This window comes from Globicephala melas, chromosome 11 (genome assembly GCF_963455315.2).
Source record: "Globicephala melas chromosome 11, mGloMel1.2, whole genome shotgun sequence".
Classification (NCBI taxonomy): domain Eukaryota; kingdom Metazoa; phylum Chordata; class Mammalia; order Artiodactyla; family Delphinidae; genus Globicephala; species Globicephala melas.
Window position 1 is genome coordinate 42,674,385 of NC_083324.2, and position 23,912 is coordinate 42,698,296.

At 46.8% G+C, this 23,912-nt stretch overlaps 1 protein-coding gene across 1 annotated transcript in view; it reads right to left on the reverse strand.

The window, feature by feature from the left end:
* Positions 1-3,249: 3,249 nt before the first annotated feature.
* SCN10A (sodium voltage-gated channel alpha subunit 10) overlaps positions 3,250-23,912 on the reverse strand; it is an 88,061-nt gene continuing 67,398 nt past the window's right edge. Inside the window, exons 20-28 of the mRNA XM_060307229.1 lie at positions 23,380-23,534; positions 20,161-20,334; positions 16,057-16,179; positions 14,508-14,792; positions 13,730-13,783; positions 12,754-12,891; positions 12,393-12,497; positions 7,573-7,843; positions 3,250-4,828 (exon numbers count right to left, since the gene is read on the reverse strand). Of these exons, the coding sequence (XP_060163212.1) occupies positions 3,621-4,828; positions 7,573-7,843; positions 12,393-12,497; positions 12,754-12,891; positions 13,730-13,783; positions 14,508-14,792; positions 16,057-16,179; positions 20,161-20,334; positions 23,380-23,534 (2,513 nt within the window). The 3' untranslated portion in view covers positions 3,250-3,620. The remainder of the gene's footprint in view (positions 4,829-7,572; positions 7,844-12,392; positions 12,498-12,753; positions 12,892-13,729; positions 13,784-14,507; positions 14,793-16,056; positions 16,180-20,160; positions 20,335-23,379; positions 23,535-23,912) is intronic.

Genomic DNA, 23,912 nt, shown 5'->3' on the forward strand with positions numbered 1-23,912 from the left:
TGAAGGAAAAGCAAGTTCCAAGGGCCTTTGCCCTGAGGCAAGAGCATGCCTGGTGTGTGTAAGGAACAGCAAGGAAGACAGTGTGGCTGAAGCACAGAGAGTTGGGGTGAAGATGAGGTCAGAGAGGAGTAAGGGCTAAATTATGTAAAACCATGGTAATAACGTCTACTTGGAGTACATAGAAGCCACGGGTGGATTTTGAGCTCTGGCTGCTGTTTGAGAATAGACTGCTGGGGACAAGAGTAGAAATGGGGGCAAGCTGTAAGGCTACTGAAATAATACTTGTGAGAGATGATCGTTATTGAATAAGGTTGATAGTCGAAAGTTCCCTTTCTCTAGAATTTTCTTTTCTGTTATCTACGATAGAACTCCTAATCCTTTTACAACTCAGCTCAGATAATCCAAGTCCAAGACAGAAACACCACAATTCAAAGCAGCAGATAGTGACTACTTCTGTGAAGAGGGAGGAGAATCTAACCTAAGCTATTCAAAAAATTTAACTTGTGAGCTATAACACACACACAGAAAACTGCAATTAGATATATATGCTTAGCTTAACACATGGTTATAAAGTCAGCACTTATAAAGAGAACCACCTAGGGGGGAAATTAGAACATTGCCAGAGATCTAGTCACAATGCCTCCTTCCACCTATTACTAACCTCTACACTGCCTTTAATGGACAAATCCCTGCTTTTCTTTATGCATCCCTAAACAGTATATTTAATTTTGCCTGATTTTGAACCTCATAAAATCATATAGTATATATAGTTTGGTGACTGGCTTCTTTCACTCAATATTATGTTTTTAAGATTCATCCATAAACTTGTACAAGGCTATATCTCATTCTCATTACCACATAAAATTACATTTTAAAAATGTACCACAATTTATTAATTTATTCTACTGCTGATGGACATTAGGTTGTTTCTAATTTGGGTCTATTATGAACAATGATAATAAGAAATCTTGTTCATGTCTCCTAGAGCATGTGTGCATGGATTTCTCTAGGTTTCATACCTACCAGTGGAAAACCCAAGTCACGAGTATATGTAAAAAGTTTAAGTTAAACTGTTTTGCAAAATGGTTGCACCAATTTACATGCTCCAGCAGTGCATTAAACTTCCTGTTGCTCTACATCTTTGCCAGCAGTTGATATTTGTTAGATTCTAAAACTTTTATAAATCTGATAGGTGTGTAGTGATATTTCACCATGGTTTTAATTTGAATTTCCCTGATTACTAATTAGGATTGTGTGCTCTTTCATGTGCTTATTGATTATTCAGGTTTCCTCCTTTGTGATGTGCCTTTTCAAATCTCTTGCCATTTTTCCTACTGTGTTGTCTATTTTGTATTGATTTATAGATGTTAATAAAAATCTCTGAATATTAGACTTTTGTTGGATGTGTTTTATTTATTTTATCCACTTGACAGCTTGCCTTTTCATTCTTTTTAATGATCTATTTTCATGAATTTATGTTCTAAATTTTAATGTAGTCAAGTTTATCAGCCTTTTTAAAATTTTATGGTCACATAGTTTCCTATATTATCTTCTAAAACGTTTATAGATTTGCCTTTCAAATATAGATACACCTGGAACTGATTTTAAGTACAAATAAGGTCAGATTCCTAGGTACCATACAGTTTTAGGTAGGGGTCCTTATCTTTTGCGGGGGACACAATTCAACTCACAAGCTGGGACAAAATATGTAACAAGAATATATTTGAGAATAATATCATCTACTTAATAAAACTAGTCTGATGGTTGGGTACATTTAAGTCTTCCACAAAACATTGTAAAAGTAAGCCACTCCCTAAGCTCTCTGTCCACCCAGCTGTCTTATAAACACTTGGGCAAGCATCCTCTCCGAGGGCATTTTCATCGGCTGCATGAGATTTAGCCGTTGAAGTAGCTGCACAGTGAATATGTGTGCTCTCTGGTCCAGTGCCATTTGGTTGAACTCATCTTTTAGATACAAACCAAGCATCCAGAGAACAGCTGATCTGTACTGGGTCAGGCTGTGCCCTCAGCTATTCCATCATCATCTTATTAACCTGCTTCTGTGGGTGCTTGCAAACCCCAATAAGCATTTCGAAAGCCTCTTTGGCCTCTGCTGGGCCAACTGCGATAGAGAAAGGATAGAATTTTCTGTGCGGCCCCAGAAAAATCTGTGTCCATGAAGCCTGTCAGGGGGACCAGTCTTTAGTCTTTGTAATTGAATAAACGGGAAATCTTATGAAGCGATAAAATACTTATCAATGAATTGACCTGAGCCTTGTCATCATGGCAAGGAATGTCCCAAGAGTTAATAGACGATCATGGCTCTCATTAAGACCCTTTATGTCTTATGCTATCACACGAACTTCTTAATCTCTTTCATCTCAAGACCTGCCATGTGACTTTGGCCTGAATATCATCCCTTGGCAACCCTTCCACCATTCAATGCATAAATCCAGTGAATCTTTTGGGGCTTAACTCTCATTATGTCTTGTGCTTAGAGCAGTGCCTGTCATATAATAGGTACTTAAAAACATTTGTAGGATGAGTTAAAGAAAGTATTGGCCTTACCTTTTGTCTCCCAGATCATCTTTCTCAAAATGTTCCTTTATTTTTGATTATACTAATTATGGAGTCCTGGTCCGAGGGGAATGTGAAAACCTCCATCCTTAAGTCTATGAGAGGTGAAACAGCCTCTAGAATATATTCAAAAGCTGTCTTTTGGCCATACAGCAGAAAGGTCTGGCCATTGCCGCTTCAGGGGAGAGTATTTTCATTGTCTGAATTGGGACAGGGCATCACTGAGTTCTACAACATGAAATGCAAAGGCTGCAAAGACTGTCCATTCTGCCCTCCGCCACCATGGGGAAGTGGTTCAGAGGGGAATGAGTTTGGCCCAGGTCAGCCAGGCAAGCAGTGGGAGAGTTAGTTAGGATGAGAACAGGCTCCCAGGACAATGCTCCTTCCGGCCTACCCAGCCTGAACCCAAACTGCAAAATATCAGGAACCCTGAAAGTGAAGGAGACGTGATTTATGACATGTCAGTGTCACATAATTTTTTAAAATGATGCTTTAGGATATAACATTGGTTTTGACATACCTTTAAAAATATTAATTTTAATGGGTATCTCAGAGGCCTTTCATGACATAGACCACAGGTATTACCCTGGGCTGGAGCAGCTGTCCGGCAGCTCTCAGCATGCAGTCATGCAAAATCCTAAATAACACTGCCAGTCTCTATGTGGTGTTTCACAGAGGATGACCTTGGACCTTTAGCAACATCCTTGCCATGTATCTTTGGAAATTCTGGTCCTGAGGTGTTTGTCTTGGTAAATATAAGCTCTGGTCACCATCAAAATAAAATGTTCCAGGGACATTTTCTGGAAAGTAAGGGAACCCATCATCTGATATTGAAAATTAAAAGGGAAGTCACAGCGGAAATGCCCTTGGCTTCTGACTCTTGTTAGTGTGTGAGGGTTTCTCCAAAGGTGGGTACCAACTGTATTCCCTGCCCCATTCTGACATTGTGACCAGTGGCATGCGTTGGTGAGGCGGTGGTGGTAAGTTGTCACAGAGCAGAAGGATACATCAGAGCTGGACGTGCCCATGCTGGAGGGTCCTCACTAGGGCCCAGTGGCTTCCTTAGTGGCAGCCTCCCCTTCATTTTGTATCGAGCTAGATGTGCTTAAGTTGACTTGATCACTAAGGCCTCTAGTGACACTGTCGTAGGATGGTGGGAAAGATGTGGCAGAGGCAGTTTCAGATTTGTCTGGGAGCACACAGTTTTCATCTGCCACGAATGCAACAAAGCCTTCATCTGGGAGTGGCACAGCCTCCTCCTCAGCCCTGGGCACAGGCGGGGGATTGGCGATCGTCATGGAGCGGTGCAGCACGTAGCTGCGATAGGCCTTTTGGATGACAGTGGCTGAAATGTCTTCTTGCTTCCACCGGAGGGTGGTTGCTATTGGTTCATAGGATGCTTTTGAAAGATTAGTTGCCATAAATTTCTCCTCCATATTTGCCTTCAGAGAATCCAACTCCCCAGATTCTCCCAGAACATTCTTGGTGAAGGTAAACAGGATGTCCAAACAGTGGATCTTATCTCCAGGGACCAAGGGCAAGTCCATCTGGATTAATATATTCCCATTGGGTTTTGGGATCCGCAGGGGGCCAGAGAGTGTGTCTGCAAAGTCTGAGAGGGCAGAGAAGGTAATGAACTGGGTGGCCTCCGGGTCGAACTTTTCCCAAGTCTCGTAGAACATGTCAAAGTCATCCTCGCTCAGGGGCTCCGTACTCTCCTTCGTGGCCACATTGAAGTTTTCCAGAATCACCGCAATGTACATGTTGACCACGATGAGGAAGGAGATGATGATGTAGGTGGTGAAGAAGAGGATGCCCACGATGGGGTTCCCACAGTCCCCTCTAGTGCCGTTGCTGTTGGGCAGGTTGGGGTCGCAGTAGGGAGGCCCCGTGTTGAGGATGGGGCTGAGGAGCCCGTCCCAGCCTGCCGACGTGGTGATCTGGAAGAGGCACAGCATGCTGTTGGCGAAGGTCTGGAAGTTGAACATGTCATCAATGCCAGCCTCCCACTTGACGTAGGCGAAGTTGGCCATGCCGAAGATGGAGTAGATGAACATGACCAGGAAGAGCAGCAGCCCAATATTGAAGAGGGCGGGCAGGGACATCATGAGCGCGAAGAGCAGCGTGCGGATGCCCTTGGCCCCGCGGATCAGCCTGAGGATGCGGCCGATCCGGGCCAGGCGGATGACTCGGAAAAGCGTCGGGGAGAATAAATTTCCAAGTGATGTAAGAATTGCAGAAAACACCAGGCCTTTAAAAGTGAGGGGAAATGATCTAATTAGTACTTCCAACCATGAGCCCTGACAAAGTTGACTGGATCACACCCCCTCTTCTCTGCCTGGTATGGACCTCCAAGTGAGCACCCATATTCAGGGACTCTGGACCCTCTGAGCCTGGCACAGTGGATGGCATAAAGTAGGGGCTCAGTAAGTGCCCATTGCATAAATCCTGTCTCCCTCGAGTAAGTCTCACCTTTCCCACCATGTTCTTATCTTTCCCTCCATCCAGATACATTCTTAGTCAACGTACGTGGTCAAAACCCAATTTCTGCAGCCTAGTTCAGCTGAAAGTGATTGCACCCTGTTCCACATGCTCACAGTCCATTGTCTGTTTCCGTCTGTAACATAGACACGGCTCTTTCCTGAGAATTCAGCCTTTGGGTCATGCCTTTACTTCCACCCTGGTCCTGTGCTCTGTGAAGGCTGGGACCCACTGTGATTCATCTCCCTATCTCCTACTGCGAAGATTGACTCAGTTCCTGGCACATGGGCCTGTGGATAATTGTACAGAGCCTAGTATTAATTATAAGGGGCCTGAGGACTTGGGCACCTTGCTGACAGCTAAAACAGAATGGTTTTGAATGGCCAGCTGTCTGCATAATAGATTTTATTTGTTTCTTTCATTTCCAGCTGTGTTTGAACTCTGTGTTAGGGCCTAGAGATGGGCTAGTTTAAGGTCATTTATAGCCCCCTAACCCGAACTATGAACAAGAGTGTGTATATCTCCCTATGTGATATCTAACTTGAAGATTTGTGAAACTTGGTCTTGGGGACCTGTGGAGGCCTGTTAAGACCACCAAAGATTAGGCAAGGCCTTTAGGTCAAACAGGATTCAAAACCTCTCGGGAGAAATGGTGAGGGGTACGATAGAAGCTCTCTCTCCTTGCCAGGGTGCCCTTGATCCCATTCTCCTACTCGCCTTTTGTCCTATGAATATGGGTGGTCACAGTATTGTGTTGGAAGGAGGAAGGAAATGGAGGAGAATTGGGATAATTATAATTTTGTATTATGAAATCTTTATGAAAGCCCTTCTCTTAAAGTCCAGTTTAACTGGGGCATTTTCCCATAGTGTGAGATACATATGTGTTTTTATAATCTACTAAGATTCTGCCAGCCAACTAGCCTACCTTTACAAGGGAGAATGAGTCTTCATACTTGTAACAATTAGACAATCAATACATGTCTTACAGGTGGAAAGGAAGAAGGGGAGAGGGAGGGAGAGTGGAAGAATGGCTAGTGGGTTCTTGCACTTGTTTTCGAGCTGTCGTTATGAGTGATTTCTGTCCAGTGACGGGTGTTTCTGTGTAGGTCATAGGAACTGGTAGTTAAGGTGTCCCCATAATAGAATGGAGTACTCTGAGTATATTTTATTTCTATAGTACTGATGTGGGAAGTCACATAAGCAAGCTCCCTTCTCTAATATAAAATTAAAAATGGCCTTTAGAGTCTCTCACTTTGGAAGGCAAACAAACAAACAAAACAAACCTCCCCCACCCCGCCCCTGGAAAACCCAGCAGCAATAGGAAAATAAAACAAAACAAAAAACAAAAATAAATTTAAACTCCCCAAACAAACACAACCCAAGGCTGTGTTTCAGCACCAGGATAGAGAGATTAAGTGCTGCCTTTGTTGTATTCAGATGCTATTAGCTCTTGATAGTAAATCAATGGAAAATAAAATCTACAGCTATGCCCTGACATGAAAAGTAAGGAGGTCATGATATAATAGGTCAGGATATATTTACAAAGCAAAGTAAACCTGGTGTGCTGGGATTTGGCCTTTATAGGATCCAACTTTGGCTAAACCACACGAAGGCCAGGGACGGTATCTTGGTCTTTGGTAGGAGGCTGTTAGTTTATTAAAAAGAATATTAGCATGGTCTAAATTCAGCTCCACCCTTTACAAACTATATGACCTTGCATAACTTTCTTAATCTCTGAGGCTCCATATTAAATGTATAAAATAAGTATAGTAACACTCCTTCCCAGGGCTGCTGTGGAGATCCGTGGATCCCAGCCCAGTGCTCAGAACTCAGCAAGCACTCAATTATGGTGGCTCCAATCCCCATTTTAACCTCTGACTCCATTCATTTTCTCTGAACACCGTTGGCCCCCAAATACTGAGCCTGTCATTCAACAACACCCAGACTAGGTCATAATAGCATTGATCTCTTGGCATTGGTCCCTTGACTTTACTGTCACTCATATTCCCTAAGTGGACAGTTATACAGAGATTTAATTCCAGACCCTTGACTTAAGAATCTCCTTTGAACAATCTCCTCCTGGTCTTTCCTCACTCTTCTGGCAACCACCTCCTTTTCCAGAAAGTATTTTATGACTCACCTCACACCACAGCACCCACTCTCTGCTTTGAAGGCCATAAAGATAAGACCCATTGGAAACTCCATCATCTTAGGTTTTCTTGTGCGTGATTGTTCCCTATCGGCTCCCAAATTTCTGGCGATGGCTGCACACACAGTAGGTGCCTGAATACCCTTCACGGCAGCATGGAGAAGGCTAGTGGAACCTCTGCATTTCACTGAGAGGCCCGGGGCATTTTAAATCTGCTGCTCTTGCAAAGCAGCAAATACTGGGCTCTTCTAACATACAACGTAGGTTTTTAAAAGTTTGTTAGCTGTCCCCTTGGTTTTGAAAAAGCAGCCAAAACAAGACCAAGTAGAGGCTGGGTGTCCCCACCACATGCGATGCCCACTTACTTCCAATGGAAAGGACCACGACAATTAAGTCAAATACATTCCAGCCATTGGTGAAGTAGTAATGCCTCAAGGCGAACATCTTCATGACACACTCGCCAATGAAGACGGCCACAAAGAACTGGTTGATTTTGTTTAGGATTTTTGTCTTTTCTTCACTCTGCTCATCAGTCTCCACCACCATGGTGATCATGTTGAGGCAGATGAGGACCATGATGATGATGTCGAAAGTCTGCCTTGTCACGATGTCAAAGACAAAGCCCTGGTACTTGTTCTGAGAAAACAAGAGATGGTACATCAGGCCTTTTAGCAACATAAACCAGGCATCTGGAGAGGCTGTGTTCTTCACAGATGGGTTTTTAAAGTCTGTCTCTTTTGTCTCCCTCACACTCCACATCCCAACAGAAGCAGAATCCTAACCCTCCAAAATCTCACTCTTAGTTGTTTCTACCTCATTGCCTCTCCTGGCCCCACGAAGTCACTAGGCACTTTGTCCTTGTCCACGCTCTTCCCTCCACTTGCAGTGCCCCTCCAGTCCTTTCTCTGGGCCACCTAAATCCCCATAGCCTTGAAGCTGCTGCATATCACAGGAAGATAAGCTCAGTGCTTTGTGATGACCTAGAGGGGTGGTATAGGGAGGATGGGAGGGAGGCTCAAGATGGAGGGGATATGGGGATATATGCATACATATAGCTGATTCATTTTGTGCAGATGTCTAAGCAGGTCTTGGTTGTTTGCATTCTTGGAGAGAGGCAGAGTGGTCTGGACAACCAAGAGATCATTTTTAGGGGGCTATTTTTATGGTGTTTAAAAAATTTTTCCTGGTGTGGCCCTCTAGACTTTCCTGTGCTGTTAACATCTTACTGGTCTGTGAGCTCTTGATTCCAACCTCATCCTCCACCCTCACCTTCTCAGACACTTCTGAGCTCTGTGGAACTCACCTGCCTTGATCTGCAAACTTCTCCTCCTACTCAGTGGCTGCTCACTCTCCTCATGCCATGGACCCTAGGGCTGGGGGCAGAGCTGAGGTCCCTCTTGTTCCCCATTGTCACTCCCAGACCTTTGCTCCTCCTGTGTCTTGTAAAACCCTTCCTCCTCTGATGCCTGTGTCTTCAAGTTAGCCTTCCTTTGCCCCCTCTTCATCGCTACCACTTACTGACCTCCTGGTCCCTCTGCTTCATTACTGATGAGTGAGACTCTTGGCCACACTTGGCCACTCTTGGCTATTAGCTCTCGGTTCCTTACTAAATCTCTAATGACCTAGTTTTTCCTAACTTAGAGAAAAATCTTCCTGAATCTCACATCTCTCTCCAGCTACCAGCCTACTTCTCTCTTCACTTCACAGTTAAATTTCTTGAAGGAGTTGTGTGCAATCACTGTTTCCCATTCACGCCTCAGCCTACTCCAACATAGCTTTTGTTCCCATCCTGCCATTGAAATGGTGCTTGTTAAGATCACTCGTAACGTCCAACATACTGGTTTGGCATCGCTTACCGCCCCCTCTGCCTTGAAACTCTCTTTTCTTGGTTCCCAGAGGGCTTACTTCCCTGGTTCTCTTCTTGCCTTTCTGTCTGCTCTTTTTAGAGTCTTCTTTACTCAACCTTTAGATATTAGAGTTCCTCAAGGCTTAGTCCTATGTACCCTTTGCTCTTCACGCCATTCTTTCTCCCTTGGCAATTTCTCCAGCCTGTGAATTAATATGTGCGTGATTTTTACTAATTGTTTTCCTGTCTCACTGAACTGTCATCTCTGTGAGGGCAGGAACATCTCTCACTGTCCTATCCCCAGGGTCTGCATAGTATCTGGAAAGCAACAGATGATCAATAGGCAGATGAATGAATGGATGACAGAACGGACAGCTCTGAATTACACACACTTCAAACAGAATTATAAAGCCACTCCACTAGGTTGATTACATTTAATTCTGTACAAAAGGCACTTCCTGAATGTGTACTGTGTACAGGGCTCTGCGTGAGCGGCTGTGAGGGAGAAAGGAACCTGTCATGAGTCTCACCAGGGAGCTCCCAGGAGCCACAAAGGGGAGAAGGGCTGTGACAGGGCTGGTTCCTGCTTTCTGCTTCATGGTGGGGATGGGTTGCTACCCTGCAGGGTTTGAGCAAAGAATCAGAGTGGGTCTGGCTCCAGGTATAGCTGCTGGCTTATGTCTTTTCTGGGATGCTGAGCCACTAATAGCTTTCATTTCATCACTGAAAATGGCAAAAAAAAAAAAAAAAAAAAAAAGAGGCCCATTCATGACTTCTAACTAAACAGAGCAGGCAACATTACTAAGTTCTGGGCATCAAGTTTGCCCTGGATATTCAGCTGCTGGGGAGTGGAGCGGCTCTCTAGCTGCTCTTGGCTTAGCTTGTGGGCAGGGATCACTTCTTTGCAACCCTCGGGGCTCTCAGAGATGATGAAGTGGGTGACTGATGATGCGATATTCTGGAGCCTATTATTTTCCTATAAAGTGGAGTATGTGAAACCTGATTTTAGTGATTTCTATAGTAGGGAACGTTATAGAATAAAATTTCCCAGTCTTGTGGAAGCCTTAGGCTCTGCTATGGATGAAGCATAAGATTTAGAACTTGGGATTCACGTGTGGCAAGGAGTAGTATGTACATGCCTGTGTTGGAGGTCCCTATGTCATCCGAGGCTGGCCCTGCCATGAACTGGCAACCATGCACCTGTGGAGCAGAGTCCTGTGCCAATGCTCAGCTTACCTGACCAGCTCAACCTGTTGGGACCCCTCAGGGAAGAAGATGGCCTTTCCAGTGCCAATAATCTAGTGAGGAGGAAACTGGAGCTGGGAAGGTGAGTCTTAGGTGGGAGTGGGCATTTCTCTTATTGCTTGGACTTTGTGGAGGGCAGATGATCAGGCTGGTCCCACTGTGGGGTGGGTGCCAAGACGTTGCCTGCCATATGGATGCTGGCCAGGAGCTAGGATGGGCCAAGGCTCGTGGGCCCTGGAGAGCAGCCAGATGCAATTGCCGCCTGGGCCCTGATCTGCTAGTTTCCCTTTTGGTATCCCTAAACCTCAAAGTCTTGTTTAAATGTTCCAGCCTTGCCTCAGCTATGCTAAAGGGAACAAAGGAAATAATGTTTGCTGTGCCTGGACCAGAATATTAAGGAGAGAGCCATGTTCCTCCACTAAAGCTATTATAGTGTGGATAGTTAGTTAGTTAGTAATATACACCCCCTCCCACTCAAAGGGATGGCTAATGTCAGGAACACAGCTGGGCTATGAGGTCTCACTTTGCTTATCCGTATGGAAGACCTCCTCCAGGGCCAACCTTGGAGGACCTTGGGGATGGCTTGATTAGGAGACGTGATGATTTTGTTGTAGGTCTTCCTGCCCAACCACTGACTTCCACTCCTACTGCAGTGCCTGGAATTTCAGCATTAGGTTCCTACCTTTATATTAAGATAGTGTCCTTTCCAGGGTCCCTTTTGGAAATGCAGCTCACCCTGTCCCAAGGAAATTGTCTTCCTTGAGAGGAGGAAGCTGGAGGTGGCCTGTGGGATTGGCTGATGAGAGGGGAGAAGCTGAGATGTTATAGAGAGATGGAGTAAGTATGTAGGGAAGGGTACCCAAAACTGTCATGATTTTGCCAAGGGTTGACCCCAGCACAGAACACCTTGGTGTCTGTTCAAATGTGGATTCAACATCAGTCCAGCCACCAGAAAAGGTCAGCAGGGACATAACTGCTCACTTCTCATTAGGTCTTAGGATCCTTCTCCCGTAACCCCTGCTTGACTCTGATTGGCTGGGCTCAGCCTTTCACCTACATCTTCTAATTTTGAGCCTGTTCCTGCCCACTGGACATTGGAGGGATACTCCCTGAGCCTTAGGGACTCTCCCTCAGGCTAACTCAACCCCAGTTATCTTGATCTTATGAGGTATTTGGAAGGACACCTCTGCCCCTACAGAGGTCTGAACATCTTATCACTCCCCGTTGTAATACTTCTTATCAGAATGGAGAATAGTAATACATTTGTGACCACTGTTTCCAAGTAAAGCATGTGAAAGGTCATAGCATTTTCTTTTCCTCCTGTAAATGTTTTTAAGACTTTGTGCTCATGAAGTTTTTAGTATCTTATGCAAACCCCATGCCTTGATTTAGAAATTATAATGTCTTGGCCAACAGAATGTATGTCTCCCTGATTCATTTAGGGAAAGGCCTGTACCTTTGCTGAAGGTCCTTAGGTTTTGCCCTTGTGTGGGGAAGGGCTAATGGGACTGTGCCATGGATCTTTTTGAATAAAGGAATCACAGGGGAGTATGCCTCTAAGTTTTGGTCAGTCTTTAAACACTAGAGTAGGATAATTTTTGGTTCCTATTGTGTCACCTGACCATGACCATGACTGGGCCCAGGATCCCAGGGTGGTTGGGTTTGGCTATTTCCTCTCTGTCTTCCTGTAGGCATGGGGTAGAATGTGGGGTGAGGCTGGCGATCCGTTGCAACCTACATCAAAATGCATAACCACAAATGTTTCATCTCAGGGCTCTAACCATCCTTACTATCATTTAGCCTAATCTGTTCCTGATCTGGTGCTGGAAACTTAAGCCTGTTGGGCAACTCAAGTACTTCCCTAAACAGGTCTATCTGGAAACCTGCAGGAGTATGTTCACTCCAGAAGATCAGAGTTGCTTCTTGCAGACTTTTCTTCCTTGGGCCTGGGAACTCTCATTACCTCATCCTCAAAATCAACCCAGATCTCCTCCTCCACAGAGAGCATTGGCCAGACGCCTACCAGCACAGGCATGGGCTGTCAGGTTGGATTTCCAGACACTTTCTGCTAGAGAGGCGAGCTCTGGGGCTCACCAGGGGCCGTGGGATGGGCTTCTGGGGCTTCTTGGAGCCCAATTTCTTCATGGCATTGTAGTACTTCTTCTGCTCCTCTGTCATAAAGATGTCCTGGCCCCCTAAGTGCAGAGAGATAGGATAACACACACCACTGTTATTGTCCCCAGATGGCAGCCTTCAGTCCTTTCTGGGCCCAGACCCCAGACAGGGGTGAAGCCTGCAATCAGGGGGCAAAGGTCGGTGTTGGTGCTAAAAGCCAAGATTGGGCTCCTGGTCAGGCATGGGGGCTGTGACTAGTGTTGCTTCAGTCACGAGGCCCGGGGATCGACGGTAAGTCTAAGACTCATCACTACCACAGAAACACCTAAGCCCCACTTATCTTTTTTTTCTGTTGGTTGAAGTTGTCAATGATGACCCCAACGAAGAGATTGAGTGTGAAGAAGCTGCCAAAAATGATGAAGATGATGAAGTACAAGTACATGTACACGTTGTCCTCCCACTTGGGCTGCATGTTCACCTGTGAGCAGACAAGTGGGGGCATGGGGACGAGGGGGCATCTTAGCTTGTGTTTACCCCAAAGAACCCTGAGACAAGGACCTGGCTGCAGGTGGCTTATTTGCGAGGTGATCCCAGAAAGCAGAAGTGAGAGAGGGGGAGGCAGGAACAGGATAAAGGCAGCACCACTACCATGGGCAACAGGCACTCCATGCTCTAAGGACTGTAGAACACACTTCAGATTTGTACCTCCAAGGGACAGGGAAGTGAGAGCTTTTATCTACAGACTCCCAGAGCTTATTTGTGAGGGTTGCCCCTGTAGACTCGAAGTCCTCTGCCCTTGGGGGAAGAGCTGCTGAGCCAGCTCTGAGGCACTGAAGAAAATTAAATCTCAGACAGAATAAGAAACAAAGGATGAGAGTGAACTTAGAGGTGGGTTGAGGGGATATGGGGCAGGGCATCAGCAGTGTCTTGTGCCCCAGCAGGGAAGGGTCCTTCCCCAACAGCACCCATCTCCTCCACCTGGCTGCCGTGACAGTACCTGAAATTCCACTGTTCTAGCTAGCCACTGCCCTTGCCCCTGCCTCTGCCCAGGGAGCGCCCTCATGCACAGTCCTTTAGAGGTTATCTGATAATTTCCTCAACGGTGAACAGAGGAAGAACTTGAGAAGCCTAGGAGACTAGGTCAGCTTAAATATCCAACAGAAGGCCAGCTGGACACTGCTCCGGGGGGGATAGTGCCAGACTGCTGGGTGATCGCCTTTTCCAGTACCAAGGCCACCTTCACCCCATTTCAAATAGACTAATGTGGGCGGGAGGCACAGAGCGGGAGGCGGTAGTCACCACGGGCTGAGACTCACTTCCCGGGAATCGACAGCTGCGTACATGATGTCCATCCAGCCTTTAAAGGTTGCCTGGAAACAAGGAACAGAGGCCACTCAGTGTCTTCCCATCCATCTACATCGGCCTCTGTTTTGATTCACTTATTTGTCTGTTTTTCTCATAGAGCATTGGCCCCCCTGGAGCCAGTTCTGACATGACTCTGATTTCAGTGCCTAGCACACCATAGCTACTCAGGGACTTGTTGTTGAACGAATGCATGAACAAAGGGTGGAGTGCAGGAAGCTGTGGGTAACTGCATGACAAATGTATAAGCAATTGCATTAACACTGAATGAACAAGTGGATGAAGGCAAAGGATGAATGAATGAATGGAAGCATGAATGTTATTGACTGTCATCATCACAAGTATTATCTATCATTACAATAGACTGGAACATAATTTATTACCCTCTAGGAGACGATCTGCAATAGAAGACTGTTCAGTCTGTGTGGCTATACCAGGTCTATTTTGTACAAGTAGTGAATTCTAAGTCATCACCTGATATAGCCCCATGGCAGGCCTATCCCTTTATTCTATTCTATTAGCCCAAATTGGTCTAATTGCACTACTGGGAGATCACACTCATTGGTAGGGCCCTCTAGCCTCATGGTGCAGTCTGTAGGAACAGGGAATAATCTCACTTCACACTGAGTGCTACCCCTTGCAAAGTCTCCACATAGCATCTTCTGGGAGACCCCAGGCCCTCCACTTTATCGAGCAGCCAAAGGAAGAGACACGGTTGATCTCAGGACTCACCACCTGCAGAAGTGCGAGGTAGCCCATTGCAACATTATCAAAGTTGACCTTCACATTGACCCAAAAGAAGCTTCCAGTGTGGTTTTGACGTTCACAGTCAGACATGTTATTCACAGTAGTCCAAGGCACAAGAAGAAAGCCTTCACTGGTCTTGTTGATGCATTTCTGAAACTTCCCTGCGAAGAGGTTCACACCCATGATGCTGAAGATGAGCCAGAAGATGAGGCAGACGAGGAGGACGTTCATGATGGAGGGGATGGCGCCCACCAGGGCATCTACCACCACCTGGGGGGAAAGGCAGAAAGATCTGGAACCCCACCGATGCCACACCCTTCTTGCCCAATCCCAGTTCTTTCTACCCTCACTCGGGCTGCTTCATGAGCCAGTGGAAGCAAGAGAAGTGGGTTAATTAGAGCCATAATTCAGACTCAGAAGACAGAGACACTGGGCAGTGAGGATGGGTTTATACATTCTCTCTAAAGTTCATTCAGGGCAGGTTTCAGTGTCTCTCCTTAGGATTGAGGAGATGGACACACTTACAAGCACATACATACTCATTTAGGGGTGCCAGTGTGTGTTTTGTACTTGCACATACAGACTTCTAGAACTTGGCTTTATTTTATAAACTATATGTTTATAAAATACAGTTTATAGTGTCCTTTGGTCAAGAATCAGTGAAAACCCAAATCCATATTCACAAACTTGTTTATTTGTAAATTAGCAACCTGGAGATAAAATAAAATAAACATCAAAGTACTTCAATCATAAGCTTCTAGCGTTTGTAAAGATACAAGTTAATTTTAAAAGTCCACTTTTGTTTTGAAGGTACGATGTCTTCTTTGAGGCAGTGGTGGAGGAAGAAAGCAAACCTTGCTTTCTGTACCAGAAGACTCATAATTATGTGGAAGGGGAGGGGAGAAAATGAGCAGTCCCTCATCCCCTATAAGACAAGGGCCAGACTTGTGAGCATTCCATCCTGAGGAAGACAGTGAGGGCGAGGTGGTGGCTGAAAGCCTTGGATGAGGAGAGGGATGGATGAAAGGAGAGAATCCATAGGACCCAATGACTGTGCTGGGTTGGAGAGAAGATGCATTCCAGTGGGTGGTGACTGAGCTGCTGAGCCGCTGATGTCACTGCATTTAAATGGAGTGTCAGAGGCAAGGCTCATCTGTCATGGAAAGATGAAGAGCTTGGGGTGTTCCGGAGATTTTGGCAATAAGGACAAAAGGCAGGGTGGGGAGATTGAGGTAAGAGATGCTTGCGACGCTGTGAAGCAGGATTGCCTCACTAAGAGCAGGAGAGAGTGAGGTCTGAGTCCTGGTAGATGTGATGTTTGAGGTGAGAAGGGAAGCGGGCTTACAGAGGGACTTGAAGGAGAACTAGGAGAGTTAGGATACTGCAGCACCACCAATGTAACAGCAGAAAGTGGGGACCCCTGAGCTGACCTGTGGGGGTAGGGCCTGGAGCTCAGGGTCAGTAGTATGGAGGGCGTAAAGGGGGAATGGGTACCAAGTGCTGCAGACCAGAGTAGTTAGGAGATAGGTCTTACCCGCATGCCTTCAAATCGAGACAGGGCCCGCAGTGGCCGCAGGGCACGGAGGGTCCGAAGGGCTTTGATGGATGCCATATCAGAATACTGCAGCACCTTCGCTATAAGGCTTGTCAGTGAGATCTGAGTGCAGGCAGAGAGCAAAAGCATCACCCTAGGGTTCCAGAAAGTTGACCCTGGTGGATGGAGACAGGAAATCCCTCCCACTCCCTACTCTGTCAGAGCCATCATCCTGGCTCCCACCTTATTCTGAACTCCAACGAGAGGTATAGTGAGAGTCCAATCTCTTCTCTTTCATTAAAAATTTCATTCATCATTTATCTGAACTTTTGGCCAAGAAAATCTCAGTCTCCCACATCGCCACCCCCTTGTATGTAGGTGATCAAGCTCCCAGTGTAGTAAATCAGCCTTCCCTTTCCTCTCTAGAGGCACCAGCCAGTTCCCAACAGCCTTTAAAATTTGATTGACTTTCAGAGACTTGGAGAGATGCTGGCCCTTCATGGGGGTTATGCAGAAAGTCTATCTTGAGGAATATAAAGTGAGGCTCGATTGTACGTGCTGAGAAAAGTGGGGAAGAAAGAGTCCTGGGCTGGGTGGGGTCTAGTTCCCTCTCAACCCTGATATTTTTGTGACCTTGGGTCAGTGCCTTGTTAGTGCAGGTTGTACTTTCAACCTTTGTAAAATGAGGAATCAGACTAAGAGAACTCCGAGGCCCTCACAGCTCTGCAGTTTTCCAGGAAGAGTGACTGGCATGGGGCCAGGAGATTCAGCTTTGACAGAGAGCTGAGATATAATGACTGAGTTGTGAGTCCCTGGTGGTTGGTCAGTTTTGCACTTTTTAAAGTGTTGGACCAAGGACTGCAAAGGCACAAACTTACATGGAAAAATGGTCACACCTTCCAGGAACTTTGAAGGTGCCAGGGAGATACCCTATGCATTGGCTTGAGCTTGCCAGAGACTGTGACCCAATCCTGGGAGACCCCCAACTGCACCACGACTGGTGGGCTGAATTCAGGCTCAGCTTATCTTGACAGCTAGGAGGGGATGTCAGAAAGGGAAGGGTTTACACTTGGGTGCTAGAGCCCCAAACAATGCCTGTTCTCTGAATGGTGGCTTATTCCACCAGGACAGAAAACTGGAATGGAAACAACCCCCTTCCTCCAACCAGGCAAGGCTCCAGACACCAGCAGGTGGCACCCAGCTGCCTGGCTAAGTGAGAGCAGGAGGTTTGGGGCCAGTTCCATGCTGGACCCTGTTCAGTCTTTTGCTCAGCCCCTGGGAAGGCTGCCTCATGTGCAAAATCTGCAGTTGGGGCAATTAGGAGCTGGGGCCTCTCCAGCAAAGCCCTCCCATCCAAGCCCAGCTCCATTCCCACTGCTCAAGCCACAAGCCTCCCAACTGGTCTCTAGGCTCCCGTATTGCATCCATCCCATCCATTCTCCTCTGCAAATTTGATTATGATCATGTTTCTCTCTTACTCCCAACCTTCACTGATGCTTTATCATCTCAGGATAAGCTCCAGACTCCTTAGCCTGTATTATATGGCCACAGCCTGCTTTTCCAGTCATATTTCACCCACGTATCCTACCCAAATCAAGTTGTTCCCTAAATGTACCTGTGTCTGTGCCTTTGCCCAGGGTCCTTCTTTAATTAAGATTGACCACCCCCAGTCCTTTTTGCACCTTGTTGCTCCTGCTCATTTTAAGCCTTATATCTATCTAATGCCACCTCCTATATGAAGCCTGCCCAGCAACCCCACCCCCAGAGTGGAAGCAGGTTCATGTCTCTGTGTCCCTAAGACACTATTTCCAGCAGTGCTCACCACATCCTCCCTCATCATATGTTTATTTCTCTCTGTTGTCCTACCTGCTGGAAGAGTAAAGTATAAACTCCTGGAGATAGGGAATTTTTATTTCTTGGCTTCTATCTCCCCCCAGAGCACTTCATAAAACAATCCTACATGCAGTAGCTATTGATATAAATAAGCATTTGATAAATTGAAAAAATAGAGAGAGGCATGTTGGGATGGATGGATGGAAGGAAGGAAAGAAAGAAGGAAGAAATCTTGATGGAAAGTTGAATGATGGTTGGATAGAAGAATGGACTAAATGATACAAAGATGGATATGAGAGTTGAAAGGAAGAATGGAAGAAAGAAAGCAAAGAAGAAAGATAAAATATAAAATCATGGATAGTGGATGAATGGGATGGATGAATTCGGGAAGGATGGATGGCTGGATAAATGATGGACGAATGAAAAGATAGAGAGATGGGTAGAGGAATGGAAGAGATTAGAGAATGATGGAAGGTTGACTGGATGGAAGAATGGGTGGGTAGATGGATGAATGGAAGAAAAAGAGGTGAGTGGACAGATGGGTGGAAGAAAGGAAGGATAGATTGATGAAGTAAAGGAAGAATAGAAAGATGGAAAATGTGTGAACAGAAGGAAAATTGGATGGAAGGTGCTTGAATGAGTGAATAGAAGGTTAGATGACTGGATAGTTCAATAGAAAGACAAGTCAAAAGATAGAAAGATAGAAGGGTTAAGGACAAATTGATAGAGGGATGGAAGGAAGGTTAGGATGAATAGATGGGCAGAAGGGCGGAGGGAAAGAAGAGTGAGAATAGTTGGATGGAAGGAGAGGACTGACAGGATAAACAGAAGAAGTAAACATGAATGGATGTTTGGAAGGAAGGAAAAAGGAAGGGTGAATGGTTGGATAGATGGAAGGAGGGATGGATGGTCAGAAGGAAGAATTAGTAGGCAGATGGATGGATGGATGAGTGGGTGACCACATCAGGGGATCAGGACTGAAACTAGTGAGACCTATTTAGGAGTGACTGCCCCTAACAAGAGTGGGTAGCTGGAATAAAATTTTCCTTTCATTTATGAATAATTATATGATATGCACAAAATTATCACCTGTGACTCAGATTGCAGGCCTCACAGCTAATTCCTGTGGTACAGTGGCCTGATGCTGCTAGCACACTGGTATCAGGAAAGAAGAGAATTAGGTGCACAGACCTGCTGTGGAGGACCTGCCAACACAGGAGGCTGGACAGAATGTTCTGAACTGGACCCCATCCAGCTTCAGGAGGCAAGCACCAAATACAGACACATTTCCTAACACCTCTGATGTGCAGACCTTGGCACCAGTGGCTGTGGGAGTGTGGGAAGCAGAGGCAAACATAGCACGTGCCTCCCCCACCTGCAGGGACCCTCAGACGTGCAGCAGTGAACAAATAGCTCAGGCAGCCATCCTGAAAAGCCAAGACTGCAAGGGCCTGGATAGATAGAGGACTGTATGGTTAAGAGGAGGAGGAGCTCTCTCCGGGCTTTGGGGGCTAGGAGAGCTCTTAGGAGATTTACTGAGGATGGTCTCCTCACACCTTTGAGGAATCTCAAGTTTAATGTGTGGGAGGCACTTGGTAAATCCCCTAATGCAGGGCTAGTGGCCACAGGTTCATCTGAACACATGAGCTCCAGCCCATCACCTCTCCAAAGGGACTCTTTGCCCCTTTTAGTGCCACTGGGGAGACACCAGTGGTTTAAGCTCAGTGGTTCTCAATCCTGTCTACACATTGGACATGCCCAGGGGCTTTTACAAAATACTGATGCATGGACTCCACCCAGGACCAGTAAGACCCCAATCTCTGGGAAGAGTAGTGTTTGTTCACTCTGTTCTTAAGAGCTTCCCAAGTGATTCTAAAGTGCAGCCAGGGCTGGGGATCATTGAGTCAGTGGGAGGGCAGGTTCTCTGTGCCAGGAAGTCCTCAGCATCCCTAGGTCTAGAAGCCCTGACAATGGATGCAAGGTCATGTGCCATCTTGCTTTGGATGTAAAATACAGAGGTAGTAAGTGGTCTTTCTGGATGGAGACCTAGGAACTGAAGACTCACCTGAGTGTTGCTGTTGTGTTGGAATCATGTACTGCCTGGATCTTACCTGGATCACAGGTATGCAGGGTTATTCTCAGACCCCTTGCTAAGACTTCTCTTTGGAGTCACCCTTGAAGGCCAGGCCTCCAAGCTTCCTTTGCGTTAGTTGCAGCCATCAGCCAGGGGAAAGGACCCCAAAGCCCACAAGTGCCCACTGAGACACTCACGTTCACGATGAGGAAGTCCAGCCAACACCAGGCATTGGTGAAGTAACTTTTAAAGCCATAGGCCACCCATTTGAGCAGCATCTCAAACACAAAGATAAACGTGAACACCCTGTCGGTGTACTCCAGCAAGGCCTTCACGGTGGGCTTCTGGTCAAGGTAAAAATCTTCAAAGGCCTGGAAGGAAAGGAGCAAAATGGTAGGCGGCCTAGACCCACAGCACTGGGGCCCAGGGACAGCGAAGGACCCAGTCAGCCCCTGAGAGAGCTTTGGTAACCAGTTTGCCTGCATCATTTTTTTTTCTCTGCTCTGGGAGGTAGGGTGGGGTAGTGGAGGAGGCCCTGTGAGATACAAATGAGGACTTCCTCGGAGCCAACAAGGACACACAGCCCTGCTTATACTTTGCAGGGGAGCTGAACACAAGTGAGAAAGGAAACCTTCTCTAATTGGATTTTGGAAGTGAACCAAAGGGACTGCTAACAGTGACTTAGTTTAAAAATAAAAGCAACAAAGGATGTTCGCGAAAGTGAAAGTAAGACTCACCAGTGAACTCTGAAAAAGAATGCTGCATTTCACTGGTAATCAAGGAAATTCAAATGAAGAGAAGATGCCATTTTTCTTTTATCAGACTGATGAAGAGGAAAGGGCATGGGTGGGAGTGGATGGTGGGGGGGAACCCTGCAGTCAGTTTGGCTGTGGGGAATCAGCTACTCTCATATAGAGCTGGGCGGAGTGAAAACTGGTTCAGTTTTTGGGACCCCAACTTGGTAATATGACTCAAAGCTTTTAGAAATCCAGCAATTCTGCCTTCAAGAATGTATCCTAAGGACACTAGATGTTGTTGGTGTCCCACCTAGATCCTGTTTAAGGAGCCAGTATGACCATCCCCAGCTGCTGTGAACGTTGGTTGCTAAAGGCTGGTGAATGCCCCTGTTGCCTGAGGACACGTCCCTGGGCTGAAGGGAAGTGCCTCCGCCTTAGAAGACTATATCACCCCTCTGGGGGAAGCTGCAGCCAGTGTCTGACCATCCCCTTGCCTCAAGGTGAGACTGTCCCGTGAGGCCCTTTATGCTTCAGAGTTCCTGTGGGATCAGGCTGAGGCTGGGCTTCATGGGAACCCATGTCTTTTCCCAGCTCCTTTCCCTGTTCTGTCCTACTTCCTTCACATGCTCCAGCTCAAAGCACACCCTCCACAAACTGCACAAGAATTCCTGCTTCTGGTTCTACTTCTAAAGCTAGACCTAAGATGGGAAACAAGCCAACGTTTCCAAAGGAGTGTGCATAGGATATTCAATGCTTATTAGGAGTGAGCTTGGGGGTTAGTTACATTGCAGCCATTTAATGAGGTAGGAGGACCATATTACTGAGAAAATTTACTGAGAAATTACAGAATGCACAAATGTGGTTTCCGTTTTGTAATATTTATGTGTTACATGCATAAGAAAGATGGGAAGGAAATGCACCAAAATGTTTTCAAAGTGAGATTCTCTTTGAGTGATAGGAAAATGGGTGATATTTTTTCTTTGCATTTCCCCATAATTTCCAAGTATTTTTTTTTCCCTTTACTTTGTCAGATAAAAACTCATGTTATTTTTTTTTAAACGTACTCAAAGTAAAAGCATAAGGAAGACTAAATTTGGTGCCAGCCAGTTCAGTCCCTTGGGGAAGGAGATGGAGAGGGGAGGGAGAACACTGGGGTGGGGCCAGCAGCTGGTTAAGGATGTGAGCTCCCTGCCGGGAGGGGAGGGCAGGGGAGCAGCAGGGGTGTGTGGAGAAGGGGAGTAGAGGGCCAAGGGAAGGAGGTGATGAAGAAAGCACTTAGTCCTCATCAAATGATTGAGGTTATCATTTGCAGGACAGAGGGAAGGGCAGGTGTGGAGAATGCACTGCCCAGCCTCCCTCTGCCCCGCAGTGTGGCCTCTGCACTCAGGACTGTGCTGAGACTGCTATTCTAGGGGGGCCGTCACCACCCTGTGCCAGGGCAGTGGGCACCGTCAGACGCTGCCACCCCCCCTCCAAGATGACAGCCCAGCCTGCTCTGTGAGACTCCTCTCTCTCAGCTTTGTGCCCTTGCTGGCCTAGCTTTCCTTCCACCTCTCAGATCAAACCTTCTCACCTACCTTTGCTCCTCCCTAAGGCTGAGACAACATCCTGAGCAGTTTGGGCTCCCTTCCTGGGAAATATGGCATTTAAGTGGGTGCCCAGATGGTCAGCAGATTGTTTTCAGGGAGTAAATGGCACACAGGGAGCAAAAGGCAAGTGGAAACACTGGAAACCGTTAATCAAGAGAGTGGGATGCTAGTCCTCCCTTTAACTAATGAGCTGGGAGCCTGGGCAGGTACCTCCGTGTCTCTAGGCTGTGACGTCCTCATCCATAAAATGTGGACAGCCAAGGATGAGTCCCTTCCTGTGTCTACGTCTACCTTGGTTCATTGGGAAAATTAGTTGAGACTGTGTAGTGAGCCTACGCCATGGTGCAGAGAGAACATCCTTCCTTGTCCTACAAAGCTCGACACCCAGCAAGGGGCTTAGGAAGTGTCTCTTAACTCAGAATCTAGAGGACTGTAAGGCCTTGTTATTCAAAGTGTGGCCTGTGGACCAGGGTCAGCATCACGTGGGAGCTTGTTGGAAATGCAAATTCTCAGGCCCCACCCCAGATCTACTGAATCCGAATGTGCATTTTAACAAGTTCCCCGGGTGATTAAATTTTGAGAAGTGCCGTTGTAATGATTTGCCATGCACTTTGAGTGAGTGATAGCAGTACTTGCAAGCGGCTTGTTAGGGCAGGGAAGGATGCTCCTTTTTGTACTGGGCCCTCAGAAAAGGGCAGTGTGTTGGGAGGTCAGAAGGTGGAAAATCAGGGGCTTTGGGATCAAATGAAGGCAAAGTTAGGTTTTCCTACTGACAAGCTGGGTAATCTTGGACAAGTCCCATAAACCCTTTGAGTGTCAGTTTTCCCAACAATAAAGTAGGGTGTATACACTCACTGCTTGAAATCCAAGCAGCCAGGTGTAACAGGCCATGACACAGGCCCCTCAAGCACCTACCATGCCCTCCTGCTAAGAGGAGTCCTCGTGCTGGGCTGCAGCTCGCCTTCCAGCCACACGTTGGGGACTTTCAGCCCAGGAATCAGGGGAACCCACTGCTGCAGCTCCAGGGCCTTTGGATGGTGGAGACCCCACCTGGAGGGCTTTGTGGCATGGAACCCCTACCTCCGCTTACCAGCGCTCCACTGCTGAGCAGGATCATGAAGATGATAAAGCTCTCGAACCAGCTGTGCTCCACAATGACGTAGCAGGTCTTGCGCACCTGCCAGCCCATGGCCCATGGAAACTTGGAGCTGTTCACTTTGCAGCAGGGACAGTGGCGAATGCAGCCTGTGGGGAGAGGGGACTGATGGTGAGCGATGTCCCACTAGTAAAGAAGGCATGTTTTGACTCCAGCCCTGAAGGGAAACCACTCTGCAGGGAAACCCACTTGCTGCTATTTTGGAAAAGAATTCTTTCCTGGAATATGAGAGAAGTGGGGTCACTTTCAGGCGGCCTCTCCATCGTGCCCTTCAGGTGTCCCTCTCCACCACTGGTCTTGCACACTCTCACCTCCTCCCAAGCATCTTCCTCCCTACAGATGATAGCATAGCCCTTATCCTTATCCCACCCTTTCTGGAGCTTTGACAAGACACGGGGCCTGAGCCTGGGGGTGTCTGAGGGGCTATGCCTTGAGCCTGTGCTGAACTGGGGGGTCTCCACATGGCT